Genomic DNA, 21,569 nt, shown 5'->3' with positions numbered 1-21,569 from the left:
CATGTGGTGGGTTGGATATACCAGTTGAAAACTTCATTGTGGTACGAGACTTGTGTGCATAGGTATCGTGTGGTGTTATTGTATTATATTGTTAATCTTAGCTGTAGGTGTTTTTGACCTTTACGGCCTTCCATGTATTATTCTGCCTTATACGTGTTATATACTTGGGTTCGTTTTGCTGGTTGTGTTTTGTTGTTTAAAACCTCATTAAATGTGTAATCAAATGAATCAGTTGTCGTCATTATTACTACATATCGCACCACAATTAATTGTTCCATTGACTTACACACTAAATTCGTCACTTGCAAGACCTGCCAAAGCATAAATATTAACCTTTTGAGCGGATGAACACTACTCTAATTGTGGTGCGGTACCCACAATTCTATAACGAGACATGGGGGCCGCCAGCTTAATAGATGGCGCTCTTTCGCAAGATCTACAATTTACTTCGCTTCTCGGCCTTTTGGCTAAGATCATATGTAGTATCTGTTCCCTTTCGAGGGGAATGGTGATACGCACCCGACGATGATCACGCAGTCACAGTCCCGATGCAAGGGGACTGGGGTCGAGAGCGGATATCAGTCGTTCGGTAATTTGGTTTTCGTGCCCAGGTTCTTTCCTGGGCGATTTTTCTTAAAAAGTATATTTCTTTACTTAAGATCGACATTAATAATTACCTTTATAGCTCTCACATCTCGAAGTCGATTGTTACGTTAAAAATTAATAAAAATAATAATGGTTGAGAAGTTCAAGATACGAATTTGTCTTGCAGTGGTTAGACGGCGTGGATGCGGAAGCAACGCTAACGATAGCTTAAACTGAAGGGGTGTTCCACATCCAAGCAATTGGGACCACTGTTTTAGTGAGTAATATTACAGATAAACAATAGAGTCCACTGTGCGATGCGCGTAGATACAGGCACATTGTCGGGTCACAGGTCAGAAAAGTTGTTACGGGGACAGTTCATGAATATGGATTACGCCACCTTACCTCACATGATATTGTTGAGGGCTTCGATTAATAACTGCACGAACTGAAACATTTCTCCCTCTGATAGTATAAGCTAACCATAGAAATTTATCAGGTCCTTATCAATTTCTATGAAGCTAACTAATACTTTACCATCGGACAAAAGTGACTAACGGAATAGATGTGGCACAGTATCGTAGCAGACGACACAATAAATCTAATATCCATAGTAACAGAAGTACAACACTGCTTGGCCTAACGTAGAAACGTAGAAACAAAGGCTTTGTAGTGACTGCTTTAACTTGATTTTGATTTCACTGTTGCAGAAATACAATGCAAAATGGCATATACCGGTCGAGCCAAGGATTCCGAAAGATCGGAAGAGGTAAATTTTGATTGTAATGGCCTCACTGGCAAGCGTTTAGAATGTTTAATTAGGCCCTAGCCTTGCTACTTACTAATATTAGCTTAATGGTGTCCCTCGGTCAGTGTCACTAACGAACAAAGTTAGCCTATAGTAGTTCCGCGATAAAAGTGTTCAGTTTTATTTGAATAGGTGGGGCTTGCCAGACACAAACATCTTATTCGCAGGGCAGCCCTGCAAATAGCCGAACACAAGCATCTTATTCACAGGGCAGCCCTGCAAACAGCCGAACACAGAAACCTTATTTGCAGGGCTGCCCTGCGAATAGCCAGACACATACACCTTATTCACATGGCAGCCCTGCGAATAGCCGGACACAAGCATGTTATTCACAGGGCAGCCTTAGACCGTGGTTAACAGGCTCAGTAACTTTTGGGGCTATTCGGGTTTGCTTTTTGGGCACCAGTTGGCTTTTGGAGAGTCTTAATTGGGAGCCCCTATATTTTGGGGAATTTATTGGCCTTTGGGAGACCTATCTTAATGCTGCTAGGATTGGTTTTGGGAGACTAGGGCCTTAAGATTGAACCAGTCTAGCATTAGTACCGCCAACATAAAAAAATGTCATCCCTCATTTTCACATTTGTTTTTGCAGAGTGACTGCTCATTTGCATGTAAAGGTGTGGGGGGGGGGTGTCACACCCTTGACCATATATTAGCTTTAAGGCAATGTTGGCTTTTAGGGAATCCCAAGGTAAGCTCCCTTAAAATAAGCTTTTAAAATTGAACTGCTGGGGTTCCAAAAATTAGCTTATGAAGTGGCTAAGACTATTTGGGCCCAAAAGGTTGGCTTTTTCAAGGCCCCTAAACTGACTGGTATGAATAGCAAAACCGGCCTTTCAAGCCCCTTTAATATGGCTTAAGTAGAACCTATCTTTGACGTTATGGGGCCATAAAGATTGGCATAATTGAGGACCCCAAAATTGACTTTTCAGAAGCCCTTTTTGCATCTCATAAATCTGGGACCCTTAACATATGATACTTGATGTCCCTGAAATTGGCTTTTGCCTTGAACATACACATTTTGAAATTGATATCAGTATAGGGACCCGAGAAATTTCCTAATGAGCCAGTTTCTTGGGGCAAACTGTTCCATTCTTTCATTTTCTTACTCACTGTGTAGTGAAGTGAAATTTTGTAGTGTGCACCCGTTGTATTAGCATGTATTACGTAATAGTTCGTAATAGTCAGTTTTTAGCGTTAGTTGTATACACGTGTGTTTCTTCAGTTCTGTATACGTCGTTTCAATGGCAGCATCGTCCCTGCAGAGCTCCGGGGCTTCGCCTCGTTATCCCTTTCATAATTTGTTAATTTTCACTTAATCTTGGGTCGTCAATAGCCCAGATTTACCCATATCTTTTACTACCTGGAGTCAGGAAGGAGATGTCACCCTTCTCAGAGGCAGGATGCCTCAGGTTTTTGGATGGTTTGACTTCTGGCTCGAAGTCGCTGGTTACCAAGATGGCGGACCTACTATAGTATATAGCGAGCTGGCGAGAGATAGTCTCGATGTCCTTATTTTCGATGTCCGCGAGCGTGGAGAGCTTCGTTTACCGCGAGCGTGGAGTCCTCTTCTTCGTTTCCGCGAGCGAGCTGACTTCAGTATAGTAAGAGATTAAGTAATACATATTATTATTATTGTTTTATACTGCCGTACGTACCCCTTATTGTTGTTTAACGGAAATGTAGTTTTGTAATTGTTGCTCCTCTGGCTAGGTTGTACTTGACCGTACAGAGTACGTATGTTAGGGTGTGTTTGGACCTAGGTCCTATGGGTTTATAGCGTGTGTTGTGTACACTGTGTAGATCAGAGGTTGTGTATTGTGAAGCACATGGGTGCTAGTATTAGTTGTATTGCGTACTTTTATACTATACTGTAGAGTGACAGTAACGGTTAGGTTGGAGTTTAGTATACTGTAGAGTGACAGTACCTTGAGTTTTAGTATACAGAGAGTTTATATACAGTCACGTGAAGTATACAGAAAGTAATTGAAAGTTTATTTAGTGTATTGTACTGTATTGACAGTTGAGTTGTTTTGAGAGATTATTTTATTGTACCTGTATTTCAGTATTATACTGCTCGCAGTGTAAAGAGCGTATACTGTATTCGTATTTTGTATCTTGAACATATTGTTACTGTTGGTCACTACAGAGTTGTCTCAAGAGCTTGTCCTTCTAATCTTAGCCTTTATGGATAGCTATGGAGTGCCAAGTCTCTTGAGAGTTTGTGGGTTCAGGAGGTAGAAATTCCTGCTGTCTAGGAACAGTTTAGGTGAAATGGCCTATAATGAGTTGCAGCGGCATGTGTGCCCTAGGCTGGCCATTACGAAGGTGCCAAAATTCCTCGCCTGTTGACAAACGTTTATTATTATTTATGCAGATTATTTCATAATGTTCATTTTACATTGTTATTTATACACACTTATGCATTGTTGTACTGTATTGTACGAGTGCAATGTCGTATTGCAGGGTAATAATATTGAGTATTTATGGTACAGAGCATTTTCACTGCTATGCTGTATTGTCGTAGATTGAGCATAGGTTCTGTGAATATTTCGTAGTTTCAAGTATAGGTTTTTCCCCGAGTAAGAATAGTTTTAATAAGAGTTTATTAAGAGAGTAAAGAGACCCTTGAGCCATTTATTATATCGAGCCATTTTATACTGTCATGTGTCATGACTTAATCTTCATTTGTATATTTTCATATTTCATAGAGTTTGTAATAAAAAGTCAGTCGTTGTTTCAACGCAAGAACACTCTTGCCTCCTCATTGATAACTTATGAGTTCGAAGCGAAGGAACCCCAACCGGTAATTTCCCCCGCCATCCGCGGTTCGCTTCAACTGCCTTAAACCCAACGTTAGCATGCCTAGGCAGTGGCAAACCATTGGTTAGTCCATTTAGCCTAGCCCAACAGTAACGCTTGCAACATGTACTTTAGGCTAGGCTACCTACGTTAGAACTTACAGACTTAGGGCCTAGGCCCCTATGGCTGAATCGTAAATTTAATGTGCAAATGCAATTAAGTTCTCCTTATGTCAGTCGGTTCAAAAACAATATTTTTCTAATAATTCATGACATTTAAAATGTAGCAGGAACATTTCTCCATAAAAAAAAACGGCAAAGACGGTGAATCTGATTCTGAAACTGAAAGAAATGAAAGAACTTCGGGTTTGAGGTCAAATGAATGAAGTCACATCAAAAATGATGTCATTGAAAGCCAATAATAAACCTATTTTCAAAATCGTCACAGCCCTGCGAATAAGGTGTCTGTGTATGTTATTCGCCGGGCTGCCCTGTGAATAATCACTTCGATTTGAATAAGCTATGGCTTTCGGTGAGCGTCGGCCATAGTACTAGATGAGGCTAAGTTAGTAATCGACCTAACCTGGCAATGTTAAATGACATTTTCATCGTTATAACAGTCAGTTTTAAATGTGGACTAGGGGCCTAGGCTATAGACTAGCCCTAAAATTACATACGAATTATATACATAAAACTAAACTTTTATATATATGTCAGGATCATTGTCCAGGTTAAGTTGTAAAAATAGCCTAGCTGTGTTACTATGTGTCTGGAAAGCTGGAGAATCACCTGATAACCTCTGCTCCAGTAATCTGAGGCGTAGAATTGCATCAATTAGCGAAATATCAGTTGATCTGCTCCCAATTAGTCCAATACTGATTAAATTTCTGGCATAGCCAGTAAGGTTTCTGAAGGATTTACCTGATGCCTTAAATAGATTTAGCCGACTTGCATTCTGTTTGAAGGTTATATATGCCATCTTCTTAGCTGAGCAAAAGTTTTTATGATAGGCATCCGGGTTAGTTTGTAATACTAGCCTATAACATAGTTTTTCTTCTGTAGATCAGGAATTATAAATTTAAATGTATACTTAATATGAATATAATAAACTTAGGAATATCCTGATTGAGACACTATCTTTCAAAGGTTGATAAGTAATACTCCAAATCATCCACTGTGTTTAACTGATGAATGATAATACCCATAAAGTTGGCAGACATGGGAAGATGTGAAAGGTTTTGTTAATTTTTTCTGAAGTGTAACATCTTTGAAATTAGGAACAGTTTGAAGAACATTACTTCTTTTTTCTTTAGTTTTAAATGACAGGTCTAAGCCTTGTTCTTCACAAAGTTGTTTTTTAATGTAGTCCACTAACATACACATTAGATGGGGATACCTCTCCATAATCTTTGTAGTTTTGGCCTTGCCAGTATCCTTATCACAGTCTCAAGAAGTGACCTCCAGCCAATGACCAGTTTTTAAGAAGTACTTCTAGCACATGTGGAAATAACATCTTAACAGGTAACCTAGCTTGGCTGGCTATGGACTTCCAACAAACAGAAAATAAAAAGTTATGTGGACCACCACATTCTAAAAACACTCCATCCTGCCAATTATTCCAGTGTAGAGTCCCACTGGAGATGGACAGACATGCAAGAAATATATATGCACACCAAGGAGGTCTATGTTGTACCGACTATATTTGCTCCTACTCCTCAGTCCAGATTGCACCATCATGCATGACTGCAGCAGGAGGCACTACTGTACATAAAACCATGGCATACACTATGTCTAGGCTGAACAATGTAATGACATGCATAATGTAAACAGTTGGATGTACATTATGATACAAAGGCATACATAAAGTGTAGAACATCTAGGTAACTTAGATTATAATATAAACAATAAATACTTATAAATACCATGTACAGGTACAGAGAGTAACCTAGCTAACCCTACAACCCCCCACCCCCGCCCACACACACACACTTTCAGAGATTCCTAAATCATTAAATTTGAGTTTCTCCACATGTGCAATTCTTTTGTCACCATTTTGATGCCGAGTGGTGAAATTCACCGGAGAAACTTGTTCCTCAATAATGTATGGTTGATGGTCCATGAGAGTAGAACATCTATACTTAGGTAACGAACAATACATACTTCTAGTTACCATAACCTAGCTACTGTAACCCTACAAAATTTGCTGTACAAATTATAATGGCCCTGAGGCATTAATGTTCTTTTAAAGGACAGTGGTACAGTATATTGATGATCTCACAGATTTTGCTCTGTGATGTTGTTCTATTCTTCAACTATGTGATTTCATAGATTGTTTGAACAGGTTCTGCCAGAAATAGAAAGAATTAGGCCTATAGGCTTTATTTAAAACAGCCAGGAGTCTAACAGCTAAAAGTAAAGTCAAATCTCCTACGTAAACTTTGTGCATGAGTTGCAGTTTATCGTATAATTTGGCTATATGGATGACATAATTCACAAAAGTGTCACACAAAGTACAAATTGATGTTTCCTTTTTTTCACTTTGGCAATTTCCTCCATGTTAACTTGGGCTTTGTAGATTTAACTCCCCATTGAAAAAGCAGGTATAATTAAACTTACAAACAAGGTATCCAGACTACATTGTGTACCAGTACGGCTACATTTCAAAACAGTGTGAAGTTATAGGGGCATGAAAATGTACTGTACACCACCTTAGGCCTCAAAAGACCTGTAAAACTCCCACAGCTTCAAAAGCAATACAACAATTTTGCAACATTTTACATTACAGACTTACATCCAGCCTAGACTAACTAATTCTAACATTGTCATTCAACAGATGAAATAACATTGCCTTCTATTTCGTTAGTAACCTACAGATTTTAGTTTTATTGTATGCTGTCATACTTTATTGCTTTCGTTTTTAATTTCTGATTTTTATTGCTTTAATAATTATTGTTATGATATCTATTTTTGTCATTTTTAGGATGCAATATATTTAGGCTATAATATTTTTAAGCTGTAATCACTTTTAAGTTGTAATATTTTATGGGATTTTGTGAAGTGCTTTGAGATCATTCTTTGATGTAAAGCGCTATATAATAATAAATCATTATTAATATTATGAAGTGACAATTTTTTTATTTTATAAAAATGCTAAATCCATTGCCATTGAGATACATCTGTCTGCCTGACTGTAAATTCAATATTTTTTCCTACTGATTTTCATGTTGAATAGTTAATCTTGGAAACGTGTAGTCTATCTTCTTTTTATCTAGAGCTGCATCATAATATATTTAAAGCAATATTTTCTGTTTGACCTCCACTGCGACAGCCAGCTGGTACAGTAGGTTACATTGTGTGCACCCAATTGTGCTTTACCTACATGGGTAAAATTATTGACAATTTGTTTGTATAGAGGCTTTTGTCATACATTTGTACTGTATGGACTCGTTTTACAATGTGTAAACAGAGCAGTGTTCAATAGTGACTACTTTGTTTCCATTCCTTTGAAATGACTAGTTAACCTTTTGAATTTCCAGCTACAGTAATGTGTACAATACTTAATATGTATAGTATGTACAGTACATCACAGATCTAGGTCAGGATCAATGCAAAACGCTACTTTAACTTTTAGCTAAGTAGCAGACCAAAAAACAAAAGTAGTACCCTGATACTGTACAGTGATTGACCTCAAGAGCAAAAGCCTGAAATGTTCAAAATGCTTTGAAATGACTAGTTAACCTTTTGAATTTCCAGCTACAGTAATGTGTACAATACTTAATATGTATAGTCATGTACAGTACATCACAGATAGGTCAGGATCAATGCAAAAAGCTACTTTAACTCTTAGCTAAGTAGCATATGACCAAAAAACCATAGTAATACCCTGATCAATACTGTAGTGATTGACCTCAAGAGCAAAAGCCTGAAATGTTCAAAATGCTTTGAAATGACTAGTTAACCTTTTGAATTTCCAGCTACAGTAATGTGTACAATACTTAATATGTATAGTATGTACAGTACATCACAGATAGGTCAGGATCAATGCAAAAAGCTACTTTAACTCTTAGCTAAGTAGCAGACCAAAAAACAAAAGTAGTACCCTGATACTGTAGTGATTGACCTCAAGAGCAAAAGTCTGAAATGTTCAAAAGTGTCTAATTTGTTTCCATTCTTTGAAATGACTAGTTAACCTTTTGAATTTCCAGCTACAGTAATGTGTACAATACTTAATATGTATAGTATGTACAGTACATCACAGTTAGGTCAGGATCAATGTAAAAAGCTACTTTAACTCTTAGCTAAGTAGCAGACATAAAAAACAAAAGTAGTACCCTGATACTGTACAGTGATTGACCTCAACAGCAAAAATCTGAAATGTTCAAAAGTGTCTAATTTGTTTCCATTCTTTGAAATGACTAGTTGAAATTACGTTTTGAATTTCAGGGTATATATATTAGAGAGTTTCCAGCTACAGCACTGTGTACAATACTTAGTATCAATAGCATGTGCTTTAAAACAAAGAAAACTTTCTAATCCTCCATCTTGTTTCTTATTTTTTTCATGCTTTCATGATTGTACATGTTATGTCTTTTGTGTATCATTATTATGTGTCCTATTTATAAAATTTTTAATTTATACTGGAATAAAGAAATTGAATTGAAATTGAAAGATAGGTCAGGATCGATGCAAAAAAGCTACAATAATAAGCAATATACCATTGAGTATTCCTACAGTTTCTTATTGAGGAAATGAAATCAAATCGAAAATGAAACCTACTGTACAATGAACACACTCTCTATTATAGTAGTAGTCGCTTCTACAGCAACCCACAGTTTGTGTCAACGATTTGGTGGCAGTAGCTCACTTTTAAGGGAGTCTTTATTGAGCAAAGCAGACCCAAAACCATAGTAAGGTCCTGTATGTGGGTGACCTTAAAAGAACTGTACTGTTTAATACTGTTTGTACTCTAATTTACAGGCTAATGTTGTAAGTTGGTTGGCCATTGTGAAAGCATTTCTTTAAAAATTGTTTCAATTCATTTCATTTAGTTAATAAAGGAACAGATGACAGCCCAGGGAATCAGAAAGAATCTTGATGTAACACAAATATCTCTCTCAAACAGGTAAGTGAACATTGTAAGAAACTTTCTTCACCCTGGTTGGCTGATATGGTGTCATGTGACCTTTCTTGACAATCAAACTACAATACTGGTTTTCTCATGTTCAGGGCTACATGTAATGTATAGGGAGATAAGATATTGTACTTCACCCCACATCAGAAATGTGAAGAAGTTTGTGAGTGAGTGTGGGTGTGTATGTGGGTGTGTTTGTGTATGTGACGGCTAGCTAGTAAACACAATATCTCAACAACCAAAAGTTGAATCAATGTGATACCTGGTAGATCATTGCACCATGATTAGCAGATGTACCTCATGAATTTTAATGAATGGGCGGGGCTTAGCAAAATATTATTGAAAAGTCTCTGCACACATAGGTCCGATTTAGTTTATACATGGTAAAGTGATGTATCTACATAGTATGTACATGTTCTATGCAACAACAATGCTTACCTCATCAATATTCATGAGTGGGTGTGGCTAAATCAGAAATTGTTAAAACAGCTTGTAAACACGATATATCAGAAACCACAAGTTGAATCAATGTGATACGTGCTAGATAGTGATGAGTAGATGTACCTTATAGTTTTTGGTGCTCTTATGAATTTTAATGAGAGGGTGGGGCTTACCATAAAATTCTTTAAATGTCAATATCTCTGCAACTGTATGTCTGATTTAGTTCATACTTGGTATGGTGATGTAACTACATACATGTTCTGTGCAAGAACAATGTTTACCTCATGGATATTCATGAGTGGGTGTCATTGCAATGTGTCTGTCCATCCACCAATCACTTTGAGAGGGTGAATGCTCACAGGTTCTTCCGAATTTTTACCAAACTTGTTGAAGTTGAAACATTTATAAGGTTGGAAGAAGGGGGGTGGGGATAGGATGGATGGCAACTTCATCAACAAAGAAATATTTTTGAAGGTCACTTGAGGTCATAAGAAGTGAAAGTAGCAAACAATCACAAAGAAAACCCTATTTCTACCAGGGGTTTTGATTGGTTGTCATCAAACTTGGCCCTGGTGACCAGAAGATAATGGGCCAGAAAAAGGTCCTTTTACTATCAAAGGAAGTCAAATTGGGAAAGATCACTTAAAATGACCACACCTCCAAGGGTTTATGTTGTATCAGAGATAGGCTATGTCAGCATTATGCTCTGTTATCATTTCATGTCAAATCTTTAGACCCTTCCTACAGGATCAGATCTGGCCGAAACTACAACAGATTATTCCACTTATTCACATTCAAACAAAGTTGCAGAAATTTGCAGCTCCATAAACCAAACTGTTCGTAAGGTGGGACCCTCTGGATATTTAGTATTTTGCGGGTCACCATATTTCTCTGCAACCTTGATGTGACAGCAACATGCTTTGGATTTCATGAGCTACAGTAAGAATTCTTTGATGAAATGTTAGTCAGAAAGCTCATAATGGGTTTGTGGGAGATTCTTGGCCAAAGGTGCAGAATCAGAGCAGTTGTCAAAACAGCAAAATTTTGAAGTTTTGAAGTTAACGACAGCACCTATCAATCAGATTTTTCACTATCAGCAATCCAATTTTGTGCAATTATTTCAGAAGCCGATTGGAGCCTACACCAAAAGTCACAGTACAGTATATATATTGCAATTCAGTATGATCTAGCCATACATACAGCTATCGCCATATCAGGACCAACTTGTTCGACTCATAAAATTGTATCACTGGAATAAAAGTTTGTCCCACAGAATATAGTGTGACAAATTCATGTGTCCAAAGGCTCCATTGGCCAGTTCCTTGGATAGTGCATATAAATTTCTGATACATGACATTAGTTTCAGGTAAGTGACCATTAGGTACCAAGAAAAAATATTGGTGGGTTATGGTTCCCTAAAAATTGCACCAGGGATCATGAAATAAAGTACTTAGTCTGTCAAGCTTTGCAAATTATGATAACAGTAATGGATGTAAGACATTAAACTTTAGACTGCTGTCATGTTTCTTTGTTTAATTATATGAGTTCTTTAAGCAATCAAGTAGAACACCGTCAACGTTTAATATTAACATGTAATATTTTATTGCGTAACATAGTCATGCTGTACAGTACAGATATAGGACGACATGTCCAAGATGACATGTTGACAGATGGAGAGACAGGGTGAAACAAGGACGAGCAGACTGCATACTCTAACTTATATATCAATATTTGCTTGCAAATGCACAGCTCAATAACATACAGGTGCAGATTCTACAATGTAGTGTATCGTTTGAACTTGGACATGTTATGAATATTCAATAACATTACAACTGCGATCAAAGATGATGTAAAAATTAAGCTTTTTAAAAGTTTAATCTCTTGATGTTGCTTGCAGAGACCTGTCTGAAGTCACGGAACTGTCCGTCTACAAGAGACTGAACTACCTCTGGTTGAACGGGAACAAACTGAGAACCATCAAAGTGCTGTCTGAAAATTACAGATTAGCAGAACTTTATTTACAGGTGAGCCATCGGGAGGGGATCCCTTTAAAAAGGGATTGTCTACTGTAGCACATCCCACGCTCATACAGTGTGGGTGGGCATGGGTGTGTGAACCTGGAGTGGATTGACAACTGCAGCACAGCCCAGGCTCATACAGTGTGGGTGGGCATGGGTGTGTGAGCTTGGAGTTAATTGACAACTGCAGCACAGCCCACGCTCATACAGTGTGGGTGGGCATGGGTGTGTGAGCCTAGAGTGGATTGACAACTGCAGCACAGCCCACGCTCATACAGTGTGGGTGGGCATGGGTGTGTGAGCCTGGAGTGGATTGACAACTGCAGCACAGCCCACGCTCATACAGTGTGGGTGGGCATGGGTGTGTGAGCCTGGAGTGGATTGACAACTGCAGCACAGCCCACTCTGATACAGTATGGGTGGGCATGGGTGTGAGCCTGGAGTGGATTGACAACTGCAGCACAGCCCACGCTCATACGGTATGGGTGGGCATGGGTGTGTGAGCCTGGAGTGGATTGACAACTGCAGCACAGCCCACGCTCATACAGTGTGGGTGGGCATGGGTGTGTGAGCCTGGAGTGGATTGACAACTGCAGCACAGCCCACGCTCATACAGTGTGGGTGGGCATGGGTGTGTGAGCCTGGAGTGGATTGACAACTGCAGCACAGCCCACTCTGATACAGTATGGGTGGGCATGGGTGTGAGCCTGGAGTGGATTGACAACTGCAGCACAGCCCACGCTCATACGGTATGGGTGGGCATGGGTGTGTGAGCCTGGAGTGGATTGACAACTGCAGCACAGCCCACGCTCATACAGTGTGGGTGGGCATGGGTGTGTGAGCCTGGAGTGGATTGACAACTGCAGCACAGCCCACTCTGATACAGTATGGGTGGGCATGGGTGTGAGCCTGGAGTGGATTGACAACTGCAGCACAGCCCACGCTCATACGGTATGGGTGGGCATGGGTGTGTGAGCCTGGAGTGGATTGACAACTGCAGCACAGCCCACGCTCATACAGTGTGGGTGGGCATGGGTGTGTGAGCCTGGAGTGGATTGACAACTGCAGCACAGCCCACGCTCATACAATGTGGGTGGGCATGGGTGTGTGAGCCTGGAGTGGATTGACAACTGCAGCACAGCCCACGCTCATTCAGTATGGGTGGGCATGGGTGTGTGAGCCTAGAGTGGATTGACAACTGCAGCACAGCCCACACTCATTCAGTATGGGTGGGCATGGGTGTGTGAGCCTGGAGTGGATTGACAACTGCAGCACAGCCCACGCTCATACAGTGTGGGTGGGCATGGGTGTGTGAGCCTGGAGTGGATTGACAACTGCAGCACAGCCCTCGCTCATACAGCATGTTTGTATGTGTGAGGCACCAGGAGGGGATCCCTTTATAGGTCTCTTCCCCTTCACTTTGAGCTACAACATGCATAGAACATGTGGGTGAAGCATTGTCATGTTTCACATTTACGGTGGAAGGTGAGACTTCAGTCTTTCCATCCTCCGGGATGAAGAATGTCCTCAGTGGTAAAGGTTTGACTTGGGTTAAAAAAAAAAGGTCTGCTGATTTGACTTAAAGGGTGTAAAGACTCACGCAAAAACAAACGTCTAATGCCTGTAATCTAACCTAGTTTCGAATGAGGTGTAACAGAAGTATTAGACACCACCATCGATCCCAGAAAATACACACACAGCTTGCTACTATCGTTAATTAGACACTAGTGTAAAGTCAGTACATACAGCTGCGGTCAATACCCACAACACAGTGTACGTAGCAGCAATGGACATTTCAGGTCTAGATCAAAGAGAACAAGGTATCACGTTTCATTGCTGTGTGCATTTTGTAGGGACAAGAAAGGAAAGTTAACTTTTTAAAGATGGCAGCACGCTGTTTGGGGCGAGTCTTCAATGCCTTTAAGATGTGCCATTCACTCTTGTCCAACTTGTCTTTGGTAAACTCGAGTGAATGACTCAAGTCTTGTAAACTCGACTGCAGACTGCCTCTCTTTACATGAGACTAAACGGTAAGCCTTGGAAGGCTTGACGACATCTATGCAACTTGACATTGCTAATCTATCTTATATGATAGGGTATATATGTTATAGAAGTTTATCTGAGGGGTGGGGGGGTGGGGATTTTGTGTGACGATTTTTGTACAGTAATTTAGGAACTCATAATATACATACGGCACTGTACCCCAAGCAGGTTTAAATTAATCTTATTTATATAGTATACTTGACTGTACTTTATAGGAAGGTGAAACTCAAGTACCCCCTAACATTCAACCATGTGGTTATATTGGCCTTTATCATTACCTAATATTTTTGTAACAATGTTTTGCATTTCAGAGTGTCGTCAATTCTTATGTTAATTCTTGCTCAAAAATAAAATATGTAGGCTATATATTACTGTTGGGATCACAATGTTAACGTTACTAAATTGGATCGTTTCTTCTGTGTGTGTGTGCCTGTGTTCTCTACAGGATAATGAGCTTGTGGATGTAGAGGGAGCCCTTCAACATCTCACCAATCTGAAGATCATAATGCTGCAGAATAACCAACTGACCAAACTGGAGGACACTATGAAAGAGTTTAAATATATGCAAGGCTTGGAGACACTCAGTAAGTTCACAATATATGGTGCATTCTTTAAATTGTAATTATTAAAAATTAGTTAGTACATTTGGCACATGGTATTCAAAGGTTTATTTGGAAGCATATATTGGAGACTATAGCAAGTTCAGTATGGAGTAGATGTAGTTGTACATACATAGTACATGGCACTAAGAGGAGGTCTATTGAAGCAGATAGTGGACACTGTGGCATGTTCAGTATGGTGTAGATATAGTTGTGTAAACATACATACTACTGTACATTGCACTGAGTCTATTGAAGCAGATAGTGGACACTGTGGCATGTTCAGTATGGAGTAGTTATAGTGGTACATACATAGTACATACATAGTACATGGCAGTAAGAGGTCTATTGAAGCAGATAGTGGACACTGTGGCATGTTCAGTATGGAGTAGTTATAGTGGTACATACATAGTACATACATAGTACATGGCAGTGAGAGGTCTATTGAAACAGATAGTGGACACTGTGGCATGTTCAGTATGGAGTAGATATAGTTGTACATACATTGTACATGGCAGGAAGAGGTCTACTGAAGCAAATAGTGGACACTGTGGCATGTTCAGTATGGTGTAGATATAGTTGTGTAAACATACATAGTCTACACTGTACATTGCACTAAGTCTATTGAAGCAGATAGTGGACACTGTGGCATGTTCAGTATGGTGTAGATATTGTGGTACATACATAGTACATACTTAGTACATGGCAGTAAGAGGTCTATTGAAGCAGATAGTGGACACTGTGGCATGTTCAGTATGGTGTAGATATAGTTGTACATACATTGTACATGGCAGGAAGGGGTCTATCCAAGCAAATAGTTGACACTGTGGCATGCTTAGTATGGAGTTGAAAAAGTTGTACATACATTGTACATGCCACTAAGGGGTCTATCCAAGCAAATAGTTGACACTGTGGCATGCTTAGTATGGAGTTGATAAAGTTGTACATACATTGTACATGGCAGTAAGGGGTCTATCCAAGCAAATAGTTGACCCTGTGGCATGCTTAGTATGGAGTTGATAAAGTTGTACATACATTGTACATGCCACTAAGGGGTCTATCCAAGCAAATAGTTGACACTGTGGCATGCTTAGTATGGAGTTGATAAAGTTGTACATACATTGTACATGGCAGTAAGGGGTCTATCCAAGCAAATTGTGGACACTGTGGCATGCTTAGTATGGAGTTGATAAAGTTGTACATACATTGTACATGCCACTAAGGGGTCTATCCAAGCAAATTGTGGACACTGTATTGTTTAGTATGGTGTTGATATAGTGGTAAATACATACATACATACACACACACATACATACATACACACATACATACACACATACATACATACATACATACATACATATAACATGGCAGTAAGAGGTCTATGGAAGCAGATAGTGGCATGTTTAGTATGATGTAGATATAGTGGTATATGAGTAGTATATGGCACTCCAGTGATAACTGAAGACAGTGCATTATATTTATCGCAGTGAACAAACATTGGTGCGTGACAATCAAAGAGATTTATTTGAAAAACCATGGTCTCTGCAGTGACTTCAGTTGGGTGTGAATAGAAATTGTGGGCATTGTGTAAGTTCAAGTTGTGTAAGTTTTCATTATGGTTCCATTACATGGCATACAAAAGGGTATCAACTTTGTGTATTCTGAGAACAGGTAGGTCCAATATGGTGTTCTTATTCATACGATATTGTATGCATAGCTTGGAAGGAATTCCTACCATCGTTGGCAGCGTTACATGCAAATAATAGAGACCAAGTAATTGTAATATATATTTCCAAGACAATATATAGAGACCTGTGTAAAGTTCAATAGAATGACTATTTACTGTATGTTTCGAAATAATAGAATAGAGTAATTTTATATAATTAATAATATTATAATATTATGCACTCAGTAATTAGATACAAGGGACTTTAAAGACAATATTGGAGGCTTGATGTAAGTTCAATGGGATGACTTATTACTATGTGTTACATAATAATATAATAGAGTAATTTTATATAATTAATATAATATTTTATGCAGTCACTCATGTGATTCAGATGGAACAGTGAGTACATCATTAATTTTGTTTGTAATTAAAGAAGAAAGATAACTTTTGACACATAATTTTCAAAGTTTCAAGTTACAGACTAATTGCACAAACAGCTTAACTTCAACTTCTCTTTCTTTTCTGGTGCTAAACTGCACAAGTGGAACATTACACTAGCCAATCACCCAGCCGGCTTTGTGTACATTTGTGTAAGTTCTTCCGGTGTTTTTGCATGGTTGGTGAGCGCTTTCACCCAATCATGTTACCTTGATTCAGATGTCTGTGACCGGTAAAGATTACACACATTAGGACAGATTTGATACAGTAGCACCCTCTATACAAATGCTGGAGAGCCCCAGTGAAAATACTGTGAAAAACTGTGACATTCAATTCTGATCATTTCTGATCTTGTTTTTTGACTTCTCTGTTCTCGTAGATCTTTCCAAGAATCCCCTCGCTCAAGAGTCAGAGTACAGATACTACACTATCTTCCACATACCATCACTGAAGCTGCTGGATAGGAGAGGTACTTATGAATATTCATTAGCCCATTCTTTTATGTTTGTTTGTTTGGTTGTTTATTTATTTGTTTGCTTTGAAAAAAATTTCAAAAGTGAGCAACTCATGAAGAAAGCACCGGATTGTGAAAACTTGTTTCTTTCACATCTTTTTTTTTGCATTTTCTAGTGCAACAGGTTTCAATCAAAGCCATATTATTTGCATTCCATCATAAACAGTCACCCACGAAGCCTAAGCTGACGACCTCAGTATTTTCAATGTCTTCAGTGTGGTAGGTTAAGTATTTTTAATGTCTTCAGTGTGGTAGGTTAAGTGCTTTATGATGATGAGGAACTTTATAAATCTCACAGACCAGAGGTGTTTTACATACAAAGCCTGTGCCATTGGTGACTTGCTGATAAATAAATCTTGATTTGCTCATTCTTTGCCGAAAAAAAGGACAATTTTCCATCTATAATAGTGTCCTTGTAGACAATGGCAAAATAAAGAAAAATAAACAAGAATTAATCCTTCATGATGGGCAACGGTTTGTACATGTTTATATTGGAATGCATAATAATAATAACACTAATAATAATAATAATAATGGACACTTTGTATAGCGCCAGTAGCCGCCCGAAGGTGCTTATGGCGCTTTGCAGAAACAGCAGAAAAAAGGTTACATAAATCAAATTTGGAACAGGTAAGTTTTTAGAATTATCTTTAAGGTTCCAAGGCTGTTGACAATAATGCCGCATAAAAAGAATGGATTTGCACAGTGACTTACTTGTAACGGCAAAAAGAAGCAAGTTCAGTATCCTCCAATATTTGAAGGGGAGGGAGGAGGGGGGTGGGGGCGACATGGGGAGGGGGGGAGAAGAACAAAACCTCTGTCTCATCTGCCCATGTTCTTTATAACTCGAGTTAACAAGAGAGGAATAATTTACCAGCGTGGGTCAGCATGATAGTATAGCCTTGGATGTTATCTGCCATTGATCTGGATAACAATAACAGCAACTGCCACAGACTTAAAAATTGAGGTTAATAAGGTGAAAAACCATAATTAAACTTAACAAATTAATTTTACCCATTATAAGTAACAGCTTTAAGCTGTTACTTATTATTTTTTGTTTTATTTTGTAATTGCCAACTCTGCTGAAATCCCTTCTTTTTATGTTTTTGGTTATATCATACAAAGCTGGAAACCTATTTCCGTGACCTAAGTCATGGTAAATGCCAGTTTCGATATGGATTTTGTAACAAATAATGCTCAAAAATCACAGATGACCTAGGAATAACAGAAACCTGTGCATTGTTGCTTTAAAGTGTGTGAAGACTCGCGCAAAAAGAAACGTCTAATGCCGGTAATCTGACCTAGTTTCGAATGAGGTGTAACAGATGTGTTAGACACCACCATCGATCCCAGAAAATACACACATAGCTTGCTACCGTCGGTAATTAGACACTAGTGTACAGTCAGTACATACAGCTGCGGTCAATACCCACAGCACAGTATATTCAAACGATACAGCGGTGGACATCTCAGGTTCAGTCAATGATAACAATTAACGTATCACGTTTCATTACTGTCTGCATTTTGTAGCGACACTAACAAAACGTCACTTGCAAACAACAGAAAGTTAACTTTTTCAGATGGCAGCACGCGGTTTGGGGCGAGTCTTCAATGCCTTTAAAACAAAAGGCACTGTCATTGTATAAGGCCACATAATTGTACACAATTTTCACACAGCTACCACTGTGTAATAAAAAGTTTCCTTGTTTTTGGGGGGCATAATCATGCAAAGTTGAGTCCAGTTTAAAGCCATGTTTCATTCAATCTTTGATAAATGGTGTTCCTTCAAATGGTTTGACAAATTCAATCTGAAACAAAAGAAATTTTATCAGGCCCTCTGTCTTTGTACTGGTGCAAGGATTGTATCTTAAGAAAGAGCCCTGCAACCCTAAATTGCAGTTTATTTACTCTTCTTTACTTTTCAATAATTATCTTTTTTCGAAGCATTATAACCAAATGAAGACCCTAATAATAATAATAATAAATGAAAATTTATGTAGCACCAATATCCAGAGGAAAAGCAATGCTCAGTGGCGCTAGTGCTCAGGGAAGGCAGTCAAAAATAGAAAAGTTTTGAGTCTGTTTTTGAAAATGTTAACGTTGGGTGCTGACGTGATGTGCATTGGAAGTGAGTTCCAAAGAGTAGGAGCATCATTAGAAAATGATCGTTGACCAAGTGAATTGAGCTTCCACTTTGGTACATGGAGCAGTAGCTGATTTGAGGATCGGAGAGAGCGGGTGGTGGTCTTCCCACTGATCATGCTTCTCATGTATTCTGGTGCTAATCCATGCAGGGCTTTATATGTGAGCAGGATGATCTTGAAGTTTATCCTGTAGGAAACAGGTAACTAGTGCAGTTGCCAAAAAATAGGAGTGATGTGGTCCAACTTCTTTGATGATGTTATCATTAAATCTAGTCATTGTTAAACAGCCCCCTCATTCTCTGAACCTTGAACAGAAGTGAAGAAATCCGAGCGAGACGAGGCCAGGAAGCTTTACCGTCAAGAGAGGCAGACGTTGGTGGATACAATAGCCTTTGGGAGAAGGTGGGAGGCAGGGCCACCTCAACAGAACAAGGACACCCCTTTGAGAGTATCGCCCCCCTTGAGAGACCTGGAAAGCCTGAACCAGTAAGTCTAGTTAGTTAAGATACAGGGCTACATTTTGAATAAACCTCCGAGTAAACTGGTATTTCCAAGTTTTGACTGTAGGTGGGGAGATATAGAGGTAAGATATCGCAATACCTGGTTAAATATTAAGAGATTTATCGTGATATATATTCAAAATGATTGACCAAAATCTTTTTGAAATGGATGTTCCCCGATCAGGCATTGAGTTTTTATCTAATGTCACTGTGATATCTGGTAGGTGTGTAAACAATGTAGGTACAAAGAGGACTGTGTGAGCATTGTGTTCAAGTGGTTAAGGCAGTGGACTTGTGATCTAAGGCTTGCAGGTTCAAGTCCTGGCCAGATCATTACGTTGTTGTCCTTGCTCAAGGCACTTAAAAGTATGCTGTATTGGCCCCAAATATGCAAGGTATTCAAATGTGGTCACCTTTGGTCAAAATTCTTAAACTATTTTTTTATCACAACCTTCAAGGAAATTGTTTTCACAGGAACATTCAGTCATCTTGTCTGTTCCTTACAAAAGTCTGAGTACAATTTGGAGGGTAAAGACCTCCAGGAAAGTATTTATTTGAAAACCTCTAGCAATTCTAGCGTACTATGATTTAGGGGGCCTATACTGACTATCTTTAGCCTCCATTGCCTCTCTGCACCCAGTTGGGAGCTGTTTAGCTGCTGCCATGTAAAGGGATTGTCTCTATGTTTGACAGGTTATCGTTGACCAAGGTAATATTGTGATGCACCTTGATTAATTTACTGGTGGATAAGTCTGCCCTTTATAAATCTAAATGTTATTTCTAGTCAAGATAGACATATATAATATGCACATGTCTATTTGCTGTAGGTTTTCGGTCACATTTCAGGGAATAATTTATTCAGTATCGCATCGCAATATGCTATGTATGTATGTATGTATTTTAGATCCTCCTGCAAGCAGGAACTTGCAAGCTGACCGAAGTCAGTCTCTTAGATTCATATGTAAATTCTATGATTATGAATTGTCAATTGTCAACAACTCTGTAACTGGACGACTTACATTAATCTTGGAGTGACTCGAACTCGGGACCTTATGATTGAAAGGCACCGGCGTTAACCACTGAGCTAACACTCCTTAAAAATAAAAAAAAAGGAAAAAATCAAGTCGCTATACGAATGTGGAGATGCACGGCAAATTTTTGTTACACAGAAACTGTAGTATTCAAAGAGAGAACAAACTTTCGAAAACTGCTAGGTCACAAAATTTGAACACTTCAGTTATTCCATGCATATTTTGCACTGTTAAACCTGATGTTGCACAAACCAGATTCTGTACAATCATGTTGCTAATAGAACGTTCATTATGAACTTGGGCAAATACTTCTTGTGGCACCAGCTTCCAACCCACAACCCCTTCCCGCCCCCATCCCCACCCCTCCCAATCTGTCACGTAACAGCCATTTAGGGCTAAATGGAAAAATTTTGAATCGCTTTTTGTTAAGCTGTATATAGCTTGTACAAGAATTGAATGTAAACCACTGTTATATTATAATGAAATCCATCTTCGAGTTTATTGTTGTTAGCCCATCCTGTCATGAAATACGATACCTTGGCGAATAGGTTTCAACATTTCTCGGAAAGCTTCGTTTAGCATCGAATTTTGAAAGGAAACATAACCGTGGGTATTATAATGTATCCTGTTTCATCACTCAAATCTTACCTCACTCAGGATGAAAGTTGGCAAACATTGCAAAATTTTGCCAAAAAAATAAAAACTTGCAAAAATAAGTGGAAAAAAAGGGGGGAAAAAATAGCATCATAATAAGTTTGATTGATACACAAAATTGTTTGTACAGGATTTAAGTTGTTAATAACTGGATAGCTTTGAGCAGCATATCCCGTGGATTGAGTGAGGT

General features: G+C 38.8%; 1 protein-coding gene and 1 pseudogene across 1 annotated transcript in view; both read left to right on the top strand.

Annotated features, from left to right (window-relative positions):
- The first annotated feature begins 447 nt into the window (after positions 1 to 447).
- Positions 448 to 668, top strand: LOC139983930 (U2 spliceosomal RNA; annotated as a pseudogene).
- A 353-nt stretch (positions 669 to 1,021) lies between these two features.
- The window catches only part of LOC139982369 (leucine-rich repeat-containing protein 72-like), a 30,234-nt gene continuing 9,686 nt past the window's right edge, over positions 1,022 to 21,569 (top strand). The window contains exons 1-6 of the mRNA XM_071995121.1: positions 1,022 to 1,354; positions 9,243 to 9,316; positions 11,664 to 11,790; positions 14,273 to 14,411; positions 16,916 to 17,005; positions 19,509 to 19,680. Of these exons, the coding sequence (XP_071851222.1) occupies positions 1,310 to 1,354; positions 9,243 to 9,316; positions 11,664 to 11,790; positions 14,273 to 14,411; positions 16,916 to 17,005; positions 19,509 to 19,680 (647 nt within the window). The 5' untranslated portion in view covers positions 1,022 to 1,309. The remainder of the gene's footprint in view (positions 1,355 to 9,242; positions 9,317 to 11,663; positions 11,791 to 14,272; positions 14,412 to 16,915; positions 17,006 to 19,508; positions 19,681 to 21,569) is intronic.

The sequence above is a fragment of the Apostichopus japonicus genome, chromosome 16 (assembly GCF_037975245.1).
Source record: "Apostichopus japonicus isolate 1M-3 chromosome 16, ASM3797524v1, whole genome shotgun sequence".
Lineage (NCBI taxonomy): Eukaryota > Metazoa > Echinodermata > Holothuroidea > Aspidochirotida > Stichopodidae > Apostichopus > Apostichopus japonicus.
Note: the sequence above shows the minus strand (reverse complement) of the source record. Positions and strands in the feature narration are given on the sequence as shown.